At 38.4% G+C, this 24,247-nt stretch overlaps 1 protein-coding gene across 10 annotated transcripts in view; it reads left to right on the top strand.

The window, feature by feature from the left end:
• The window catches only part of PDE8A (phosphodiesterase 8A), a 137,763-nt gene that overhangs the window by 48,832 nt on the left and 64,684 nt on the right, over window positions 1-24,247 (top strand). For all 10 annotated transcript variants that reach the window (XM_070230336.1, XM_070230317.1, XM_070230356.1 and 7 more), the window contains one exon: window positions 23,528-23,584. In XM_070230336.1, coding sequence (XP_070086437.1) covers window positions 23,558-23,584 — 27 coding nt within the window. In that variant the 5' untranslated portion in view covers window positions 23,528-23,557. The remainder of the gene's footprint in view (window positions 1-23,527; window positions 23,585-24,247) is intronic.

Below are 24,247 nucleotides of genomic sequence, written 5' to 3'. Positions count from 1 at the left end.
CAGTAATGAACCAACAGAAAAAGAACTCAAGAATACAATACCATTCACAATCACAACAAAAAGAATAAAATACCTTGGGGTAAACTTAACTAAGGAAGTGAAGGACCTATATAATGAAAATTACAAGGCCTTTCTGAGAGAATTGGATGACAACATAAGGAGATGGGAAGACATTCCATGTACATGGATTGGAAGAATAAACATAGTTAAAATGTCCGTTCTACCTAAAGCAATCTACAGATTCAACGCCATCCCAATCAGAATCCCAATGACATTCTTTACAGAATTAGAAGAAAGAATCCTAAAATTCATATGGGGCAACAAAAGACCCCAAATTTTTAAAGCAATCCTGAGAAAAAAGAACAAAACGGGAGGCATCACAATCCCTGACTTCAAAACATACTACAAAGCTACAGTAATCAAAACAGCATGGTACTGGTACAAAAACAGGTGCACAGATCAATGGAACAGAATTGAAAGCCCAGAAATAAAACCACACATCTATGGACAGCTTATCTTTGACAAAGGAGCTGAGGGCATACAATAGAGAAGAGAAAGTCTTTTCAACAAATGGTGCTGGGAAAACTGGAAAGCCACACGTAAAAGAATGAAAATTGACCATTCTTTTTCACCATTCACCAAAATAAACTCAAAATGGATTAAAGACCTAAAGGTGAGACCTGAAACCATAAGGCTTCTGGAAGAACACGTAGGCAGTACACTCTTTGACATCAATATTAAAAGGATCTTTTCGGACACCATGCCTTCTCAGAGAAGGGAAACAATAGAAAGAATAAACAAATGGGACTTCATCAGATTAAAGAGCTTCTTCAAGGCAAATGAAAACAGGATTGAAACAAAAAAAACCCCACTAACTGGGAAAAAATATTTGCAAGTCATATATCTGACAAAGGCTTAATATCCGTAATATATAAAGAACTCTCGCAACTCAACCACAAAACATCAAACAACCCAATCAAAAAATGGGCTGGAGACATGAACAGACATTTCTCCAAAGAAGATATACTGATGGCCAATAGGCACATGAAAAGATGCTCATCATCGCTGATCATCAGGGAAATGCAAATCAAAACTACACTAAGATATCACCTTACACCCATTAGAATGACAAAAATATCTAAAACTAATAGCAACAAATGTTGGAGAGGTTGTGGAGAAAAAGGAACCCTCATACACTACTGGTGGGAATGCAAACTGGTGTAGCCACTATGGAAAACAGTATGGAGATTCCTCAGAAAATTAAAAATAGAACTACCATACGATCCAGCCATCCCACTACTGGGTATTTATCCAAAGAGCTTGAAGTCAGCAATCCCAAAAGTCCTGTGCACCCCAATGTTTATTGCAGCACTGTTTACAATAGCCAAGACGTGGAAGCAACCTAAGTGTCCAGCAACAGATGAATGGATAAAGAAGATGTGGTACATATATACAATGGAATACTACCAGCTGCAAAACAGAACAAAGTCATTCCATTTGCAATAACATGGATGGACCTTGAGAGAATTATGTTAAGTGAAATAAGCCAGCGAGAGAAAGATAATCTGTGTATGACTCCACTCATATGAGGAATTTAAAATTATGGACTAAGAACAGTTTAGTGGATACGAGGGGAAAGGTGGGGTGGGGGGTGGGCACAAAGGGTGAAGTGGTGCACCTACAGCATGACTGACAAACATTAATGTACAATTAAAATTTCACAAGATTGTAACCTATCAATAACTCAATTAAAAAAAATGAAGGCAAAGTTAAAAGTGACACAAGACAACGTGTAGAAAATAGAGATGAAGTAAGTGAGCTGAGTAAAATAGAAATAGTTAAAAAAGGATTAGAGAATGAATGGTAGATATGAATGAAAAGTACAAATTCCCTAAAGAAGGAAACAGAAATAATAGATGAAACAAAAATTTAAAGATATAAATCAAGAAAAGTTTCCAGAAATGAGAGAACTTGAATCTACAGTTTGAAAGGACACAACTGCACCCAGGGAAAATTAACATAGAATGGCCAGCCTTGCAATATATACCAGTAAAGTTGGACTTCAAATGTCAAGAATTATTTAGACAGCCAGGCCAAAAGATCAACTCACTGATAAAAAGGGAAATTTTGGCTGCTCCACATCATCAGTCAACACAGGAGAACACTGAAAAAATCCTTTTTCTTTTAAAGATTTTATTTTTCCTTTCTCTCCCCAAAGTTCCCTGGTACATAGTTGTATATTTCTAGTTGTGGGTTCTTCTAGTTGTGGCATGTGGGATGCCGCCTCAGCGTGTCCTGACGAGCGGTGCCATGTCTGTGCCCAGAATTCGAACCAGCGAAACCCTGGGCCTCTGAAGCAGAGCGCATGAACTTAACCACTCAACCACAGAGCTGGCCCCTGAAAAAATCCTTAAGAAGAGTAAGTTTGACCCAAGGAGTTTATATTCAATGAAATTTTTTTTAAAAAAGGTGAGTTTTTAAATGTAAGAAATTGAGAAAGAATATTCCCATGAACCCTTCTTGAGGAGTCTAGTCAAAGACAAATAGCGCACCAAGAGATGACTGGAAAAACTACAGCAGAAGATCTGGTTAATGAGCATTGAATCTATTTAACTGTTAAAACAAATCTGGGAGATGAGTGCAGTAGAACAGAATGTAAAGGTTATATGACCTGACGATATGAAATTATCTAAGTAAGTTTGAGAGGAGAAAAGAAAAGAAGATGGGAGGTAAACTAAGAATCTTCTTCACTCATCTTTAATACCTAGGGTTGGTATCATTTAAAGCTAACAGATAAACTAATAGAGGTGTAGGTATATTTAAGAGTATAAAGCTAAACAGGAAGAGAAAATATAATAAGTTAAATTGAACTCATATTGGATTAGAGTGGGCCCTAAATCCAATGCCTGGTGTCCTTAAAAGAAATTCATGTGGGGGCCAGCCTGATGGCATAGTGGTTAAGTTCACGTGCTCTACTTTGGCGGCCCAGGGTTCACAGGTTCATAGGTTTGGATCCCAGGCACAGACCTACACACGGCTCATTAAGCCATGCTGTGGTGGAGTCCCACATACAAAATAGAGGAAGACTGGCACAGATGTTAACTCAGTGACAGTCTTCCTCAAGCAAAAAAAAAAACTTTATGTGATGACAGAGGCAGCTACAAACCAAGGAAAGCCAAGGATTTCCAGTAACCACCAGAAGCTGGGAGAGAGGCATGAAACGTCTTCACCCTCAGAGCCTCCAGAAGGAGGCAGCCTGCCTGCACCTTGATCTCAGACTTCTGGTCTCCTGAGCTGTGAGAGAATGACTTTCTGTTGTTTTGAGCCACTTAGTTTGTGGTAATTCGTTACAGCAGCCCTAGGAAAGTAATGAAGTGCAGCTCGAAGACTTTGTATTAACAGAGAGTGGGCAGAAAAGTTGACTTGTCCCAGTTCTAGGAGTGGAGGAAGCACTGTTTGCAATACACATGTTGAAAGTCAGAAAATGACATACAAATCGCTCTTTTGGTTTACCCCACAAGAGCCTTACATATTCACCCTACCAGCTGTGGAAGCAAACTGTTGGCTGCCCAGAATATCAGAATCTTAAGTGTTCACCCTCCGGAAGGGCCATGGAGGTGAAACCTTGCCCAGATTTCTCTCATGCGTTGTTGTTCACTACCAAGCTCTTTGTTCTGCGTGAGTCTGATGTTCCCAGGCACATTCGCCTCTGGACGTGGGTTCTCCTGGGAAGCTCTCCTGTGGTTCCTGATGGTGCCCTGTCTTTACGCCTACCACAGTTCAAACGCACCAGTGATTGCTTTGCCATGCACTATGCAGAGCTACTCAAAGTTAACAGGTCATAAAAACAGAACTACAACCCCGAATTTCTCCTGTTGTTTCCTGTTAACAGTCTTTCTTCAGACTACCTGTGATATGGTGGATTAGGCTAGCCCTGTGGACCTGCCCCGCAGTGTCGTTCTTTTGAGACGTCTTTAGGGTGCTAAGAATCGGTGTGTTTCCCCAGGTCCTTCAGTCACTTGGTTCACTGAAAACTATTTAGGAAAAATTAACATTTAATAAGTGAAATCAGCTACTTGCAGAAGTAGTCTGCCCTAATTTCATTTTCTGAGGCTAATTATAACTTTAATTTAGATTTATTCCTTATCAGTGCCATGTATATTCAATACTTTCTCCATTTCTAATAACTCTTTATTGGGAAAATTTTCTTACGCTGTTAAAGTGGCATGATAAAATTCAATGATGTGCAAAGATATTATTTATTTATTTATGTTTTTGGTGAGGAAGATCGTCCCTGAGCTAACATCTGTGCCGTCTTCCTCCATCTTGCATGTGGCATGCTGCCACAGCATGGCTTGATGAGCAGTAAGTCTGTACCTGGAATCTGAACCTGTGAACCCCAGGCCGCCAAAGTGGAGCGTGCAAACCAACCACTATGCCGCTCGGCCAGCTCCTGTGAAAATGTTTTAAGTGTTTACAGATATATGTTCAAAATTTATTGTTAATCTCCAAAATATTGCTTTTGTTATTCATCTTAGAAATTTTTCTACAAAATCACATGGTCATCTCCTAACACTTTTATATGAAATGTAATTTTATATGAAATTGTGACTTTGACCTAGAAGGCTAACTTTCTGGTTTTTTGTGTATCGTACTTTCTTTTCAGATTCAGTTATGTGTCCTCAAAACCAATGCTGTTTTTCACTTCTTATAATGTTATAATTTAAATGAAAAACAGTTTTTCAAAAGGAGGTCAGGCACTTCCTATGATATCTAAACAAAACATGGTTGAAAATAGCAATTGATGTAGGAAGCCAAAATGCCCAGAGTAGCAGCAAGACAAGAATCTAATCAGACTTTGAATATTTGGTTAATTGAGGATATACTCAACTGTAACAAAATTAAAGATTGCATCATTTCTTTGGAGACCTTTGGGAATGAGAAAGAATATCCATTCAGCTGAAAAGATTTCGCAGTGAAATTAGAAAAAGAACAGAGTGATTTCTAATATAAGCCTGTCAGGAAACCCAGCCAATCATCATTTTACTCTGACAGCTGGGATTGTTTACCCCTTTTTCTTAAATATTTCCTTTAGGAACATTTATTATCAAATCTTGAAGAAATGTTGGAGAGTTCAATTATTCAGTAATTGGTTCATTCAGCAGTCACTGAGCACTGTACTTTTTTAGAAGTGAATAAAAGTCAGAGGCTCAGTCAGGGGAAACAGGCGAATATAATTCCACTGTGATGAAGATAAGCCCAGGATGTCCTGGGAACACAGGCGTGGAACCTCCTCCAGATGGGTGTTGGGCCAGAGGCGTAGGTAGAGCTTTCTCACACTTGAGTCTTGAAAGATGAGTTGGAATTAGGGGAGAAGAGGAAGAAAGAAGTGTGCCACGTTGTGTGAGCCACATGGCCACGGCACAGTAGTAAGAGACACGGCTTTCAAGGAGTTTTAAGAGGCTGGAGCAGTTGAAACTTAGGCTTCAAGTACTGCGGGAGCCTTGATGCCGTGTCAGAGTCCGGGCTTTATCCAGGGCAATGCAGAGCCCCTGAAGGATTTTCCATGGACTGTATTTATGGATCATATGTTTCACTGCTTTTGAAACTTAACATTCTAATGTTTTTGTGGTTTGGATTAACAATTCCTTGCATTCCTCACCACCACTCCTCACCCCCCAAGTATACAGCTTATCTGTTTAGTTCAGGTAGTAATGATAGAAGGAAGACAGAACTGACTTTTGTCTTGCTATTCAGCCAGTTAGTACAAGAGAATGTTTAAGTGTAATAGATGTGAAATAAGCAGAAAGATAGTTTGAAATGTTTTGTGTTAGTTCTTTATGGTCAGTATTTTTGTACATCCTGTAGAAATATGTCATTCTCTATATATTTTCAGGCACTTGTGAAGTTTTGGGGATATGAATTCCTTTTTAGGACTTGTGTGAATGTATTCTCATTATTATTACTGAAGTAAAGAGGAAATGATATCAGCAGATGTGCGGAGCTTTTATTCTCACTGAATACACTATTCATTTAGACAAAAAGATCATTTCTCAATTCAAATCGGAATATTCTAATTTAAGGCCTAAATCAGTTGTGTCATAGTCTCTATGGAAACAAAGCTTTCCACTGTGTAGTAGTTGCATAAGTAACTCATTTCCCCTTGTAGATACACAAATTGTAGATGCAGATGCTTCTTTTTCCGTTTTCTCTCAAGAACTCTCTTAAAATAGAAGAGACTTTAGCCAATGACATTTGTTTACGTGTTTATAAAATTTAAAATATCTGTTCAAATTTCCTGCTTACATACATTTTTATAAAATTGTTAAAACCTAAAACTTGTCGGCGAGCTCCATTTCTTCTCGTCATTGAATTCTGATGCAGAGGATTGGATTATCTTTCTCAGTTCTTGGCATGTTGGCATCATGTGCCTGTGCAGGGCTCTCTCCAGGCAGCTTGTCTGGTTTTTCTTACTCATCTTCAGGCATTCTTTATATATGATGCATGTGAGTCTTTATCAGTTATATGTTTTACAAATACCTGCTCCCATTCTGTGGTTTTGCCTCTTCCAAATAGGCTCTTTTGATGAGAAGTTTTTAATTTTAAAATCTAATTTATCAGTTTTTTCCTTGATGGTTAGTGCTTTTGTATTCAAGAAATCCATGCCTACCTCCCAAGGTTCCTCTCTTTTTTTGTTGTTTGATTAATTTTTATCTGAATCTCTACTCTTTTTCCCTCCCTGCCTACCATAGATAACCATTCTAATATGTTTAGTGTATGTTATTTTGTTTTTATGTCTTCTTATAAAGTATGTATTGTTATGTGCTTATGTGTTTTTAATTTTTGTAAATGGTTTTGTATTACAGATCTCATTCTGTTTCTTACTGTTTCGCTTAGCATATGTGTTTTGTCTTTTTTTTTTCCCCTGAGGAAGATTTGCTCTGAGCTAACATCCACTGCCAGTCTTCCTCTTTTTTTGCTTGAGGAAGACTAGCCCTGAGCTAACATCCATACCAGTCCTCCTCCATTTTTTTGTATATGGGGCACCTCTACAGTGTGGCCAGCGAATGGAGTAGGTCCACACTCGGGATCTGAATCTGTGAACCCAGGCTGCCAAAGCAGAGTGCACAGAACTTTAACTGCTCGGCCACGGAACTGGCTCCTTAGCATATGTTTTTAAGATCCCTCATATTACTGTCCCCCAGTTAGATATGCTCGTATTGCCTGCAACTTCCTGCCACTACACATAACCCTGGACAAACATCTTTGCACATGTCCCCTCACAGATCTTTATGAATAGATCCAAAATTGTCACTTCTGGGTCATAGAGTATGCAAGTATAGGCATTTTTGGCTTAACCTCAGTAATTGGGTTCCTGAATATCACATTTTCTAAGTGAAAATTTCAACCAGGAGCCTTTTCTTACTATTTTAAATGGGAAAAATTTAAATTCGTTGTAAGTCAACTCAAAACCCTGAATCTGTTTCCTAAAGTCTAACTGAAACTTAGTAAACCACTATGTGTAAATAACAGTCTAGCGTGTTAAGATGTAAAATGCTTAAAACATCACTTTCTAATCACCAAACCTTAGGGTTATTAACAAGCTGTTGCTCTGAAGGCACTAACAAGGGCAGTTTGCCTGCCCTCCCATAACCTTCCGAAGGAAGGCAAAGAGTCACCTCACAGAGGACGGTGCTGGGATTCCCGCTCGCACCAGCAGCTTTTGAGATGCACATCGCCTTTGACACTCATGCTTTCCAAAGTGCTCATGCAATTATGACCACTATGATGTTCTAACAAGTGTATTTGGATTGTAATTTGAGACTTCCTTCGCATCATTTTATTAAATTGGACTTCTGGTTTCTGGTTCTGCACATAAGGAGTTTGCAAGTCAACGCTCTGTCTTAACAACAAGTAAAAAGCTGAACAGACTGAAAAATCAACAACTCTTCTTAAATCCATAAGAGAAGGGAAGACTTACAGGACAAACTATTGCCCCCCAAGATTGGGGAGACAGGCGAATACAGGGAGTCACTGCTTATCAGAGACTCAGGTTTAGAAACCTCCCAGGAACCAGTACTGGGATAGGAAAACGTGAACTGTAGTTGACAAATTTCTGGAGGCTCAGTGCGGACAACTCCGAGTTAAAATCTTCAGGGGGCCTCTGGCATAGGGGAGCCCGCACAATATTGTGAGATTTACCTCCAGGAGCTTGACCAGATTCCTACGGTAAATAGCAGAAAAAAAATATGTTAGCTGCAAGAAATTTACTTTCAATATAAAGACACATATGCATTAAAAGTAAATGGATGGAGAAAGATATACCATGCTAACACTAATCATCACCAAGCCAGAGGAGCTATGTTCATTTCAGGTAGAGCAGACTTCAAAGTAAGGAAAGTTATCAGGGTTAAAGAAGGGCACTACATAATGATAAAGAGGTCAGCTCTCCAAGAAGACATAACAATTCTTTATGGGTATGTACCCAACAACAGAGTATCAGACTATATGTGGCAAAAACCAATAGAACTGTGAGGAGAAATAGATGAATCCACTATCTTGGTAGGAAACTTGGACACCTCTCTTTCAGAAATAGACAAATCCAGCAGGCAGAAAATCAGTAAGGACATAGTTGAACTCAACACCACCATCAGTCAACTGGATGTAACTGACTACAGACTACTTCATCCAACAACAGCAGAATACACATTTTTCTCAAGCTCATATGGAATATTCTCCAAGATAGACCACACTTTGAGCCATAACACCTTAACAAATTTAAAAGAATAGAAATCATACAATGTCTGCTCTTGGATCCCAGTGGAATTAAACTAGAAATCAATAACAGAAGGATAACTGGAAAATCCCAAAATATGTGGAGAGTAAACAACACTCTTCTAAATAATACATGGATCAAAGAAGAAATCTCAAGAGAAATTTAAAAATATTTTGAACTAAATGAAAATGAAAGCACAATGTATCAAGATTTGTAGCATGCAGCAAAAGCATAGAGAGAAATTTGTGGCACTGAATTGCATATATTAAAAGAGAACAGGGGCCAGCCCTGTGGCTGAGTGGTTAAGTTCATGCGCTCTGCTTCCGTGGCCCAGGGTTTCACCCGTTTGAATCCTGGGCGCGGACATGGCACTGCTCATCAAGCCATGCTGAGGTGGCATCCCACATGCCACAACTAGGAAGACCCACAACTAAAACTATACAACTATGTACCGGGGAACTTTGGGGAGAAAAAGGAAAAATAGAATCTTTAAAAAAAAAAAAAAGAACAAAGATCTAAAATCAGTAATCTAAGTTTCCACTTTAGGAAACAGGGAAAAAAGAAGAGCAAATAAAATCCAAAGTAAGCAGAAAAGAAATAATAAGAATTAGATCAGAAATCAGCTAAATTAAAAACAAGAAATCAATAGAGAAAAACCAATGAAACCAAAAGCTGGTTCTTTGAAGAGATCAATAAAATCAATAAGCCTCTAGCTAGGCTAACTAAAAAAGAAAGAAGACACAAATTACTAATATCAGAAATGAAACAGGGAACTTTACTAGAGATTCATAGTAATACTATGAACAACTCTGTGCCTACAAATTTGTTAACCTAGATGAAGTGGACCAATTCCTCAAAAGACACATCTGCCAAAACTCACACAGGAAGAAATAGTTGATCTGAATAGAACTGTATCTATTGAAGAAACCAAGTCAGTAATTAATAACTTTCCAAACTGGAAAGCACCAGGCCCATATGGTTTCATTGGTAAATGCTACCAAACATTTAAGGAAGAAATTTTACCACTTCTCTATAATGTCTTTCAGAAGATAGAAACAGAGGGAATACTTGCTAACTCGTTTTGTGAAGCCAGCATTCCCCTAATACCAAAACCAGACAAAGACATTACAAGAAAAGACAACTATAGACCAATGTCTCTCATAAACATAGATGCAGAAATTCTCAACAAAATAGTAGCAAATCAAATCAAAAAAATACAAAAAATTGTATGCACAACCAAGTGAAGTTTATCCCAGGTAAGCAAGGCTGGTTCAGCATTAGAAAATCAATGAATGTAATCCATCACCTCAACAGACTAAAAAAGAAAAATCAAATGATAATAGATGCAGAAAAAGCATTTGACAAAATCCAAAGCCATTCATGATAAAAACTCAGTAAACTAGAAGTACGGGGGAACTTTCTCAACTTGATAAAGAATATCTACAAAAACCCTACAGCTAGCATCACACTTAATAGAAATTTGAAGCTTCCTGCTAAGGTCAGGCACAGGGCGATGATGTCCCCTCTTACCACCCCTTTTCAACATCATACTGGAAGTCCTTGCTAGTGCAGTAAGGCAAGGAAAGGAACTAAAAGGTATACAGATTGAGAAGGAAGATATAAAACTGCCATTGTTCACAAATGACATGATTGTGTAGAAAATTCAAAACAATTGATAGAAAAACTCCTGTCACTAATAAGTGATTATATCAAGGTTTCAGGATACAAGGTTAATATACAAAAGTCTATTGCTCTCCAATATACTAACAATGGACAAGTGGAATTTGAAATTAAAACACAGTACTATTGAGGCCAGCCCAGTGGCATAGCGGTTAAGTTCGCATGCTCCCCTTTGGTGGCCTGGGGTTCACAGGTTCAGATCCTGGGCGCGGACCTAGTGCCACTTGTCAAGCCATGCTGTGGTGGCATCCCACATAAAATAGAGGAAGATTAGCACAGATGTTAGTTCAACAACAATCTTCCTCAAGCAAAAAGAGGAAGATTGGCAACAGATGTTAGCTCAGGGCCAAGCTTTCTCACAAAAAAAACCCCAAAACAAAAACAAATGAAACACAGTACTATTTACATTAGCACCCCTAAAAATGAATGAAATACTTAGGTATAAATTTAACAAAATATATGTAAGTTCTATATGAGGAAAACTACAAAACTCTGATGAACAAAATCAAAGAACTAAATAAACAGAGATATTCCATGTTCATGGATGGGAATACTCGATATTGTCAAGATGTCAGTTTCTTCCCAACCTAATCTATAGATGCAATCCCAGTCAAAATTTCAGCAAGTTACTTTATGGATATTGACAAACTGATTCTGACGTTTACATGGAGAGGCAAAAGATCCCGAAGAGCATACACAATATTAAAGGAGAAGAACAAAGTTGGGTGACTGGCAGTACCTGACTTCAAGACTTACTGTAAAGTTACAGTCATCAAGACGGTGTGGTACTGGTGAAAGAACAGACAAAAAAGGAGCAAAGATAATCTCTTCAACAAGTGGTGTGGAACAGCTGGACAGCCACATGCAAAATAGTGAATTTAGACGTAGACCTTATACCCTTCACAAAAATTAACTCAAAATGAGTCATAAACTTCAAGGTAAAAGACGAAACTATAAAACTCCTAGAGACTAACTTAGGAGAAAACCTAGATGACCTTGGGTATAGTGATGCCTTTTTAGATAAAGCAGCAAAGATGCAGTCCGTGAAAGAAATCATTGATAGGCTGGACTTCATTAAAATTAAAAACTTCTGCTCTGTGACAAACTATCAAAAAAATTAGAAGAAGACAAGCCATAGACTGGGAGAAAATATTTGCAAAAGACACATCTGATAAAGGACTGTTGTCCAAAATACACAACTCTTAAAAACTCAACAATAAGAAAACAAACAACCTGATTAAAAAATGGGCCACAGAACTTAACAGACACCTCACCTAAGAAGATAATACAGATGACCAATAAGCATATAAAAAAAGATGTTCCACATCATGTGTCATCAGAGAAATGCAAGTTAAAACAATAAGATATCACTATACACTTACTTGAATGACCAAAACCTGGAACACTGCCAACACCAAATGCTGACGAGGATGTGGAGCAATAGAAACTCTCATGCAATGCTGGGGGGAATGCACAATAGCCACTTTGGGAGACAGTTTGGCAGTTTCTTACAAAACTAAACATACTCTTCTCATCCAGCAGTTGTTCTCCTTGGTATTTACCCAAAGGAGTTGAAAACTTATATTCACACAAACCCTGCGGAAGGATATTTATAGCAGCTTCATTCATAATTGCTAAAACTTAGAAGCAACCAAGATGTCCTTCAGTAGGTGAATGGATAAACTGTGGTCCATCCAGACAATGGAATATTATTCAGCACTAAAGAGAGATGAGCTATCAAGCCATGAAAGACGTGGAGGAACCTTAAATGCATATGACTAAGTAAAAGAAGCCAATCTGAAAAGGCTACTTACTTGTGTGATTCCAACTATGTGACAGTCTTGAAGAGGCAAAACTATGGAGACAGTAGAAAGAAGTGGTTGCCAGAGGGTAGAGGTGGGGATAGATGAATAGGAAGAGCACAGAGGATTTTTAGGGCAGTGAAAATACTCTGTATGATGGATATATATCATCATACATTTGTTCAAACCCATAGAATGTACAACACCAAAAGTGAACCCTAAGGTAAGATATGGATTTGGGGTGATTATGATGTGATTATGATGTGTAAATGGAGGTTCACCCTTGGTAAAGGATGTTGACGAGGGAGGAGGCTATGCATGTGTGGGGGCAGGGAATATAAGGGAAATCTCTGTACCTCCCTTTCAGTTTTGTTGTAAACCTAAAACTGCTCTCAAAAAAGTCTTTTAAAAAAATGTATTTTGTTTGGAGGATGTAAATATACATTTTTCCTGTATAAATATCAAGACTTTACCTTAAAACCCTGGTAGGAAGGAGCAGCCCTGGGAGAAGATCTCCCTAGGAAGCCTCTAGCCTGGGCTTTGCTGCTGTTTGCAGTGAAGGGGAAGGCACTGGTTCCCCAAGGCTTGGGCCGAGCCCCCAGCAGTTCTCTTCCCCTCCAACCCCATCCTGATCCCCCAGCCGTTCTCCTCCCCTCCGACCCCATCCTGATCCCGCATCCTGATCTAAGGCCTTCATCTGCCAGGGCTTCTGCACCCTCTCTGTTGATGTTATTAGTGCTTTTTCTGTGTACTTCCCTCTCTCCCTTGTGGTTTCTCCTCTGAAACCCAAAGTTCCGTTTTCTTTGGGACGTAAGAAAACAATTTCTTCCTTGATTTTTCTGAGCTGGTTCTTCGAAATTAAGAATTGACATAATTAGTACTGAAAAATATTCTAAAAAGAAACTTTAAAGAAACCAGTGTTATTTATAAAAAACAGTGTAGGCCAATTACTGAGATTACTTGGGTAACCCTCCTAAAAGAGGACTAAGAGATAGTTTCAGCAGTAGACCTCACTCAGGCTGTGGATGCAGTAACACAGGAAGGAGGCTGAGATAAGCAGTTTGGCTCTTAGTGGCAGACGTTTCAAATAGCATTCAGTCTGGAAACCCACTTTCTGCCAAAACCTACATGTTTAGCCTCCACGTCAGGTAAAGATTTCTTCGTTGCTCTAGAATGAAACCAGGGGCATTGCGAATGCTTCTGCATCCCCTCCCACTAATGGCGTTGGTATAGTTAGGAGCACAGTGTGCCAGCACCATGCAGAAGGCTGCTTAGCTGGTGCTCCTGGAATCTTCACAGTTACTGTTCTCCAGGTGAGGCTTAGCAAAGTGAAGAGCTTTTCTAAAGTCACACAGCTTTTCAGGTGAGAGGGGTCAGATTTCAAACACCTCTCTGTACGACCTCAGGAATAGTGGTTGTGGGAACTGTTTGGCTGATTCTAGACAATTCCTTCTATTGTGTGGGTTGTGCTTTGCAGTGTAATTCCCTTCAGATATTGCTGAGGTTCATTAGCTGACCCTGTAAAACCTAGGCTAGCATTTGCTGTCAGTGTGCTAGGAGTGGTCAGGTAGGCGGGCAAGCAGCTGTAGGACCTTCTGAACAAGGCTCACTGCTGTGTGAGGGTGCAGTGTGTGACACAAACATGATTGATGAATGTAAATATGTCTGATAGACTCATCCCAGAGAGAGGCAGGAGGCTAATTTGTTCATTTATAGTTAGGAATATTCCTTTTCAGTATCCAGATCATACATGCCTGCTGGATTCAGTTTTTCTCTAGCAGGGAGCTGAATAAATAGCACTGAGTTAACCTCTGGGTCCCCTCCCCGAGTCAGCCTGTAGACCTTCCTTCTGACAGGTCGATGCACAGTGATCAGTTTCCTCTCTCTTTTTTTAAGTTTAATTTTATTTATTTTGGTGAGGAAGATTCGTCTTGAGCTGACATCTGTTGCCAGTCCTCCTCCCCATTTTTTTTTTTTGTTTGCTTCAGGAAGATTAGCCCTGAAGGCTAACATCTGTGCCATCTCCCTCTGTTTTGTACATGGGATGCCTCCACAGCATGGCTCACAAACCTGCGAACCTGGGCTGCCAAAGCAGAGCGTATGAAACTTGAACCACTCGGCCACAGGCCGGCCCCGTCCCCTTTCTTGAAGGGGTGGAGGGGAGGTAGATTCTGGTCTGGCCTCCATGATGTCATACCTCAGATTTCCACAGTTGGGTTTAAGGATTCTTAAATTTCAGTGATACATTCAAAGAGAAGCTCATGAGTTGGGTCATCCTACAGTTGGCTCTTCTCATTTTTTATGGGTCGGTTCTTTCTAGTTTCACCTTCAGAGGCAATTTTCTTTCAGGGTTTCAGGAAAACCTTTGTTTGTCCGCTGTACCAAATACATTAATGTGTTATAAGAACTGGGTCCTATTTTATACAGTTTTTCAAGGTATCATGAGGTTAATGGTTCTTATTAGAGATTACCTTAATCCTCTGAAAGAAATAGCTCTTTGGAAAAATACAGTTTTAAAAATGCCTTAAAGAGCGTGTGTGTGTGTGTGTGTGTGTCTAAAATTAGTTTCACAGCACAAACTTCTTGGAAAATCTTTTCTGTAGATACTTAGAATTTATTGGGCATTTACTCACTCTCAGGCATTCTTTTAAGTCCTTTAAATAGCTCATTTAATGCAGGCACCCATTTTTTGCCCGACACTATGGGTTTGGGAAAAAAGACCTGAAATGACTTCACCCTAGCCTGTGACTCAATTTTGGCGTGCAGATGGGTAACATATAAAAGGCTCCTTGTAAATATTTGCTGTTTAAATTTAATGAGGGGAAAATTAGGAACAGGTGAGGGGAGAAAAAAGTGACTAGGACAGTGAGGATGGATGTATGGAGTGTTTTCCCTATTTTGGGAGAAGGACCAGGGAAAGCAGCTAGGAGCTTTGCCTCAGGGTTGATCTTGGTGCCATCTTGTGGGTGGATATGGAAAGGACCAAGCAGACCCACACCAGCTTCTACTCGGATGCCTTGCAAAACTCTGGATGTCCATGCGACAGTGATACAAAACTGTAAGTCAAATATCATAACTCTGGGCTAGGGATCAGTGGATTGGATTGTGTCCTGTCCATCAGCAAGTCCTGATCACTCTGCCTCCAAAACACTCCAGATCCATCCACTTATCTCCATGGTAACTGCTGGGCCAAGCTGCCATCCTCTCTCTCTTGGACTACTACAGAAGCTTCCTTACTGGTCTCCTTGTCTCTGCTCTCACCTTGCCACTGTCCGTTCTCTACAGGTAGCCAAAGGGATCTTTTTTAAAAGTAAGTCAGATCATATCACTTCCTTATAAAATTCTCTAGTGGCTTTTCATGAAGTTTAGAATAAAACCCAAGTTTCTTTGAGAAACTTGGCTTAGAAAGCTCTGCATCTGACAGCTCCTGCCCAGCTCTGACCTCATCTCCTGCCTGTCTTCCCCTTTCCTCAGTGCTCCCTTTGTTTTCACCATAGGTCCTGTGCACCAGCTGTTCCCTCTGCTTGCTTCTCCTTCCTTTATTCCTTGTGTGGCTGGCTCCTTCTTGTCATTCAGATCTCGCCTTCCACATTGCCGCCTCAGAGAGCCTTTCCTTGACCCTAATTCAAAATAACAACCCAGTTTATTTCTCCATCACATCTCGCAGTTGTTAAGTAGAGATATCTGTCTTGTTTCTGTTGAATGCCCAGTGCCTGGGAAACCATTTCACACATAGTGGGTGCTGCAAAGATTTGTTGAATGGATGAATGCTGCTTTCCAGGTTCTTAGTCTTATTTCAGCTACATACAGGGTAGAGTCAGGTGATTTTAGGTCTTTCCCAATGGAGCATGAAAAGACCACGGGAATTAAGCTCCTGTCAACTGAGTCCTGTTTCCACCATTGCCACTTACTAGCTGTTTAACTGTAGTGCTCTGAGCTTCAGTTTCTTCCTTAGTAAAATGGAGTTAATGAGCTTACCTTATTCATAGGGTAAGGACTAAATTGGATTTAAATATGATTGGGGGCAAAGTATTTAGCACATGGTGGGCATCTTCTTTCTCTAGTGAAACATAACACGCTATGTTGTCATTATTTACATTTTTCGCTCCAAGTATTCAAGGACAAGGTTGGGCACTTGTTCTTTGCACTGCCAGTACCTAGCTGTGCACTGCCAGTACCCCTCACTTGGCTTATAACATAGTAGTATGTGGTCCACAAATGTCTAAATTAATTCTGACTCTTCCCACTTAAGAACCAGTGTCTCCTGACTCTTGTCTGGGCCGTGTGCCTTTGACCAAGTTAACCTCTCTTTGCCCAGAGAGAGAGAGAGAGACAAGATGGCCACTGGCTGTACAGGGAAAGCCTGAATGGACAGCAGTGGCCCAGGACAAAATCTGATTTACATCTTTACTGTAGTTCCTAGGTTTGTATACAATTAATGTGAATTGATCCCAGCATAACTTTCTGTTTCTAATAAAGGAGCTGTGGGAAAAAGAGATCGATCACATGATTCTTTTGTGGTCCCTAGTGCTTGGGCTTTTCATGAGATACCTTCCTTTGTTTATGTTCCTTAATGAAGTAAAGTATGTATGAAGATGCTCTGAAAACTGGAAGTGCTGTATTACACACACATGTATCTGTAAGCTGGTATGAATGTGATTTCTGGATAAATGATTGATTCTAAAAGATTAGCTGTTGAGTAAATATTCATTCAAAAATATTCTTTGGATGCCTGCCATGTGCCAGGCACTGATTTGGGTATTGGAAATATAGCAATGAATAGAGCAGATAAGTCCCTTTCTTCATAGAACTTGCGTTCTAGTCGGAGAGAAGACAATAAAGAGATAATGAAGTATGTAGTGTGGCAGATGGTGACTAGGAGCTACAGAGAAAAAAATAAAGTAGGCAAAGGTTAGGAAGGAAGGGTCAGGGGGAGTAGAAATTTTAGACAGGTTGGAATTAGATATGTCTTTCCTCTCCTACCTGTGATCAAGATTCATAACACAGTGACTTTGCCTTCTAGTGTCCCATCTAAATGATGTTGTCAGGCAAACAAAGGAAATCTGATATGTAGTTCATCAAAACTTCTAATAGTAATTTATTTCATGTTTCTCTCAGCTATATTTATAAAAAAATTACTTTAAAATACTAAAATACAAATAGACATCATACTTATCTGATATCCTAATTTTGCAATCTTTATTTAAACTATAGATCTTTTTTTTTCAGAGTATTGTTTTCTCTTTCTTTCTTTTTTAATTGAGGTCACATTGGTTTGTAACATTATATAAATTTTAGGTGTACGTCATTATATTTTGACTTCTGTATAGACTGCATTGTGTCACTACCAAAAATCTAGTTGCCATCCATCACTACACATGTGCTCCTTCACCCCTTTTGTCCTCCCCCCACCCGCTTCCCCTCTGGTTCTCCATATCTATATGTTTATCTTCCACAGATGAGCGAAGTCATACGATAATTTCCTTTCTGCATCTGACTTATTTCACTTAACATAATACTCTCAGGGACCATCTGTGTTGTTTCAAATGGCAAGATTTGGTCTTTTTACGGCTGAGTAGTATTCCGTTGTACATATATACCACATCTTTGTCCTTTCATCTGTTGATGGGCACATGGGTTGCTTCCAAGTCTTGGCTATTGTGAATAATGCTGCAGTGAACATAGGGGTGCATATATCTTTTCTAATTGATGTTTGCATGTTCTTTGGATAAATACCTAGAAGTGGAATAGCTGGATCATATGGTAGTTCTATTTTTAATTTTTTGAGAAATCTTCATACTGTTTTCCATAGTGGCGCACCAGTTTGCATTCCTGCTAGCAGTGTATGGTGGTTCACTTTTCTCCACATCTTCTCCAACACTTATTTCTTATCTTTTTAATAATAGCCGTTCTAACAAGTATGAGGTGATAACCTCATTGTAGCTTTGATTTGAATTTCCCTAATAATTAGTGACGTAAGCATCTTTTCATGTGCCTGTTGGCCATCTGTATATCTTCTTTGGAAAAATGTCTCTTCATATCCTTTGCCCATTTTTTGATTGGCTTGTTCATTTTTGTTGTTGTTGAGTTGTATGAGTTCTTTATATATTTTGGAAATTAACCCCTTATCAGATATATTATTTGCAAATATTTTCTCCCAGTTGGTGGGTTGTCTTTTTATTTTGTTGATGGTTTCCTTTGCAATGCAAAAGCTTTTTCATTTGATGTAGTCCCATTTGTTTATTTTTTCTTTTGTTTCCCTTGCCCCAGGAGACATGGCATTCAGAAAGAAACTACGAAGACCGATGTCAAAGTTACTGCCTAAGTTTTCTTCCAGGAGTTTTATGGTTTCAGGTCTTACATTCAAATTTTTAATCCATTTTGAGTTAATTTTTGTGTATAAGATAATGTTTACTTTCATTCTTTTGTATGTGGCTGTCCAGTTTTCCCAGTACCATATATTGAAGAGATTTTTCCTTACTGCTTTGTGTATTCTTGGCTCCTTTGTCAAAAATTAGCTGTCTATAGATGGGTGGGTTTATTTCTGGGCTCTCAATCCTGTTCCATTGATCTGTCTTTTTTTGTGTCAGTACTATGTTATTGAGAGTTTTTGTCATAAATGGATAGTGAATCTTGTTAAATGCTTTCTCTGCATCTATTGAGATGATCATGTGATTTGTATTCTTCATTTCTTTAATGTGGTGTATCACACTGATTGATTTGCAGATTTTGAACCATCCCTGCATCCCTGGAATAAATCCCACTTGATCGTGGTGTATGATCCTTTTAATGTATGTTGTGTTGGATTTGCAAATATTTTTTTGAGGATTTTTGCATCTATGTTTATCAATGATAGCGGCCTGTAGTTTTACTTTGTTGTGTTATCCTTGTCTGGTTTTGGTATGAGGGTAATGTTGACCTCATAAAATGAGTTAGAAAGTATCCCATCCTCTTCCAATTTTTGGAAGAGTTTGAGAAGAATAGACATTAAATTTTTTTTAATGTTTGGTAGAAGCCACCAGGTCCTCGACCTTTGTTTTCGGGAGATTTTTGATTACTGTTTCAATCTCTTTACTAGTGATTAGTCTATTCAGATTTTCTGTTTCTTCTTAATTCAGTTTTGGGAGGTTATAGATTTCTAAGAATTTATCCACTTCTTCTAGATTATCTAATTTGTTGGCATATAGCTTTTCATATATTGTCTTATAATACTTTGTATTTCTGTGATGTCCGTCGTAATTTCTCCTGTTTTATTTCCGATTTTATTTATTTGAGCCTTCTCTCTCTTTTTTTCTTAATGAGTCTAGCCTGAGGGTTTGTCAATTTTTTTTATCTTTTCAAAGAACTAACTTTTAGTTTTATTGATCTTTTCTTTTGTCGTTTTAGTCTCTGTCATTCATTTCTGCTCTGATTTTTATTATTTCCTTCCTTTTATTGACTTTGAGCTTTGTCCTTTTTTTTCTAGTTATTTTAGGTGTAGTGTTACATTGTTTATTTGAGGTTTTTCTTGTTTCTTGAGGTAGGCCTGTAAATTTGCTTGTTAGTACTGCTTTTTCTGCTTCCCACAGGTTTTAGTATGTTGTGTTTTCATTTTTCTCCAGGTATTTTTGATTTCTAGTTTGATTTCTTTATTGATCTGGTAGTTGTTCAGTAACATGTTGTTTAGTCTCCACATATTTGTGACTTTTCCAACTTTCTTCTTGTAGGTGATTTCTAGTTTCATGCCATTGTGGTTGTAAAAGATGCTTGGTATGATTTCAGTCTTCTTAAATTAATTGAAACTTGTTTTGTTTCCCAACTTATGGTCTGTCTTTGAGAATGTCCCATGTGTACCTGAGAAGATGTGTATTCCACTGCTTTTGGATAGAACATTCTATGTATGTCTGTAAAGTTTATCTGGTGCAGTATTTCATTCAAGGCCAGTGTTTCTTTGTTGACTCTCTGTCTGGATGATCTATCCATTGATGTAAGTGGGGTAATTAAAGTCACCTACTATTATTGTGATTCTGTCAGTTTCTCCCTTACTCTCAATACTTCAGTACTCCTACCTTAGGTACATGTATATTAGAAAATGTTATATCTTGGTGGATTTCTCCCTTTGTCATTATAGAATATCCATCTTTGTCTCTTGTTATCTTTTTTTGGCTTGAAGTCTGTTTTGTCGGATATAAGTATGGCTACACCTGCTTCCTCTTGGTTGCCATTTGCTTGGAGCATCATCTTCCATCCCTTCACTCTGAGCCTGTGTTTGTCTTTACAGCTGAGATGGGTCTCCTGGAGGCAGCATATTGTTGGATCTTGTCTTTTTAATCCATCCAGCCACTCTGTCTTTTGATTGGTGAATTTAATTCATTTACATTTAGCATGATTATTGATACATGAGGGCTTGCTACTGCCATTTTATCTTTTGTTTTCTGATTGCTCTATATCTCCATTGTTTCTTTTTCCTTGTGTTTCTGTCTGCCATTTCAGTTTGGTGGTTTTCTGTGATGTGTTTCTCAGTTTCCTCTTTTTTTATGTTTTGTGGCTCTGCTCTGAATTTTTGTTTTGTGGTTACCATGAGGTTTGTATAAAAGGTCTCATAGATGAGATAGTCCTTTTTCTACTGATAGCATCTGATCTCTATTTGCCTATGCAAGTTCCATCCTTTTCCTCTTCCCATGCTATGTTTTTGTTGTCACAAATTATCCCTTTTTGTATGTGAATTTGTTACCAAATTGAACTGGTTATGATTATTTTTAGTGCTTTCTTTCTCTTTGGCCTTTATGTTATATTGAAGTGTTTACTAACCTATTCTGATACAGAGTTGCAATTTTCTGATTCTAGCTGTCTATCACCTTGCTTAAACAATAAATCTTAATAAATACATAAATATATAAAAATCCAAAAGCTTAAGCTCAGCAGCTTGTGTAATTACTGTATTAGCTTGTGAACATACTTTTGTTTCTATATTACCTAAAAATATCAGTTGCTTTTGGAGCTGAAAGATTAAATCAGAGCTATGTTATTAAAATTGGTTTGAAAATGACTGCTACCTTCTAAATATTGATGTGAAAATAGGTTATTCTTAGTAGGGCTGCGGCCTTGAAGCATTAGGGCGGTTTGATTCTGATTTCAATACACAAAGAAAGGACAAATATGAGAATTCCTGTAGTTCTGATCCCCTTATCCAGAGCAGTTGGGAAGTTGTTTACTCTCTGAGGGCCCACTGCTGGCGCCTGCTCAGTGAGTAATGTCATCAGATTTCCTGGTGGTGGTTATTTAGGGGGGCAGTGGTAAGTAGTTGTCCAGCTCCGCTGGGATACGGCTCAACAGAGGTCCTGAGAGCCGGATATACCCAGTAGACAGGATGTAAGGTTAAAATGCAATCCACTTAAGTAAATAAGGTAATAGAATTGCTGGAACATTAATGTTTTAAAATGATATTGCTAAAATTATACTGAGGCAAAATTCATAATCTTTAAAAGATTATTTTTATAAGTTGAGATCATAAAGTTATACTGTCCTTTGTCGGTAAAAGTTATTTCCCCCACTGTTGGTGTAGACCGTGTGTTCAGAGTTGTTTTCACAGGAGGGGGTGAGGCTTTTTCCCTGAGTTATCCATACTTTTATCTTGTCCCTCAGTTTGTGACCAACCCTGTGTATACATATATATGTGTTTTCTTAAATCATGCTAGTCATTAACTAGTTACTAATTTTAAGTTATTAATTATTGTCTTTAACTTTGTTTTTCTCATCCTGGATTCCTGAAGTTTGTACTGTTGACTTTCTCAAACTTAGCAATTTGAAAGCTTAGTATATTTGCTTAATTCTTGTTTCATAACAAAAAGATTTAAGACTTTGAATTTTGCCTCTGCGTAAAATTTAGCAGTGTCCTGTAAGTTTTATTACATGATATTCTCACTTTTATTATTTTACAAGTAATCTGTAAGCATAGTTTGTATTTCCCTCTCTGATACAGCAGTTGCCTGAATTATTATTTTAAAATTTTCCAGGGAGGGTGTATTTGTTGCTGTTTTTGTTTATGTTTTTAATTTCTAGTTTGATTGCATTATGGTTGAAAAATGTACAAGTTTTACTTTTAGGAATATGTTTTGAGAGGTTTTCTTTGTGACCTAGTATATCAATGATTTTAAACTATTTATAAATATTTTCTTTCTCCCCTTTCAAATGTTATTTTTTATCTACCTGATCCTTCATAGCAAATCTCATGAGTATCCTCTGTCAGAGGCTGTATGCCCCATTTGTGTAGAGGACCCACATGCTCTCTAACCACTTTATCTTGGGCAGTAGTAACATCCCTCCTGTTGTGGTTTTTCTGCTTTCTCTTTTGAAACCCAGTGCCAGGGTTCATCACTTGGGGCTGAATTTCAGCCCCACGTTCTCCCTTCCTTGCGCTCCTTTTGCACAGTGCACAGACTGCCCAAACCTTCAAGTCGTCCTGGGTTTGCAGCACAAGTTATAGAGCTAAATAGTCCTGGGCTGAAATCCCAGCTGCCACTTGCTGGTTGTATGACCTTAAACAAGGTACTTGGAACCTCAGTTTTCTCAGTGTAAATTCTCACCATGTTGCTGTGAAGACTGAGCGAGATGACACATGTTCAGCCCTTAGCACAGTGTGCCATATATGCTAAGCCCTCCACTAGCGCTATGATTATTATTACTTGTTGGGGTTTGCTTATGACATTGTATTTATCTTTGTGTATTTTAGTGTTAAATTCTCAATAGATAAGCATTTATTGATAAGCACTAGCTCCTCTGTAAAATGAACAGCATCAACTGTTTCTCAATGAGATTTCCTTGGCTTTGACATCCCATGCTTCTTACTGCTGGATTTCATTATTTGTGTGCCGTTTTAGATGTAAGATTTCACAGTTCATCAGGGGAAAGATGGAAGCAGGCATGGAAGAAACCGATGTTCATTCAATGTCTAATCTTTGGGGGCTCTATATGTTATAATCTCATTTGATCTTTGTAACAAATGAGAAATTGAGGCTGAGGGAGGTCGAACGATTCACTTCAAGTCACGCACAGTTAGGGAAAGAAAAGCTGGGGTCAGACTCATTTTAATTCTTCCTGCCTGCTCTCTGCCTGTCCTGGGGTTTATAAGGAGATCTGGGATTCCTCTGTCTGATAACTGTTTATTTTATGTAATTTTTCTCTGGAGTAGAAATTTCACTTTTGTCTCGGGCACTGTTTAGAGAGAGAAGATTTTAAGCAAGCATATCTCCTCCCTGCCCCCATTTTTAAGCAAATCTTTTTCTTACAGGTAGCAGTAGCTGATGTGCAATTTGGCCCCATGAGATTTCATCCACATCAACTCCAGGTAATACTAGACCATGCTGTAATTTTCACATGTTGATTTTCTTGAAAAAGGGGGAGGGAGAGGGCCTAAAGTTATACATTAAAAATAGCCTTCTATTTTAGATAATAGTATTAGATCAATGTTAAATTTCCTGAACTTGATAACAGTATTATAGTTATATAAGAAAATGTACTTTTCTTAGAAATACACGTTGAGATATTTAGAGATGAAGAAATGTCTGTAACCTACTTTGAAAAGAATGTGTGTTAGTGTGTGTGTGTGTGTGTGTGTGTGTGGAGACAGAAAAAGCAGAGGTGGCAAAATGTTAACAGTTGATGAAACTAGAAGACGGGTGGATATACTAGTGTTCAGTGTCACTCACAAGTTTTTTGTACGTTTGATATTTCCAATATGAAAGAATAAAAGCATAGTCTTTTCTCTGTTGCTGAATCAGCTCTATCAGAGAGAAGATATCTATAAATTGTCTAATCCAAAATATTAGACAAAATAACCAATTGAAATTTAACTCCCAAGTTGTTTGATGCTTCCTGCACACAAACCCACATTAACTATTACATTTTAAAAAAATACAAAAAGGACTGACAGAAGTGTGTTGTCTGTTTGTTCTTTGCGTTTGTGGTGTTTGTGCACTTGGGTAAAAGCAGAGGAACTAAGCGTTGGGGA

This window comes from Equus caballus, chromosome 1 (genome assembly GCF_041296265.1).
Source record: "Equus caballus isolate H_3958 breed thoroughbred chromosome 1, TB-T2T, whole genome shotgun sequence".
In the NCBI taxonomy this organism is placed as follows: domain Eukaryota; kingdom Metazoa; phylum Chordata; class Mammalia; order Perissodactyla; family Equidae; genus Equus; species Equus caballus.
This window is presented reverse-complemented; position numbering and strand designations above follow the sequence as displayed.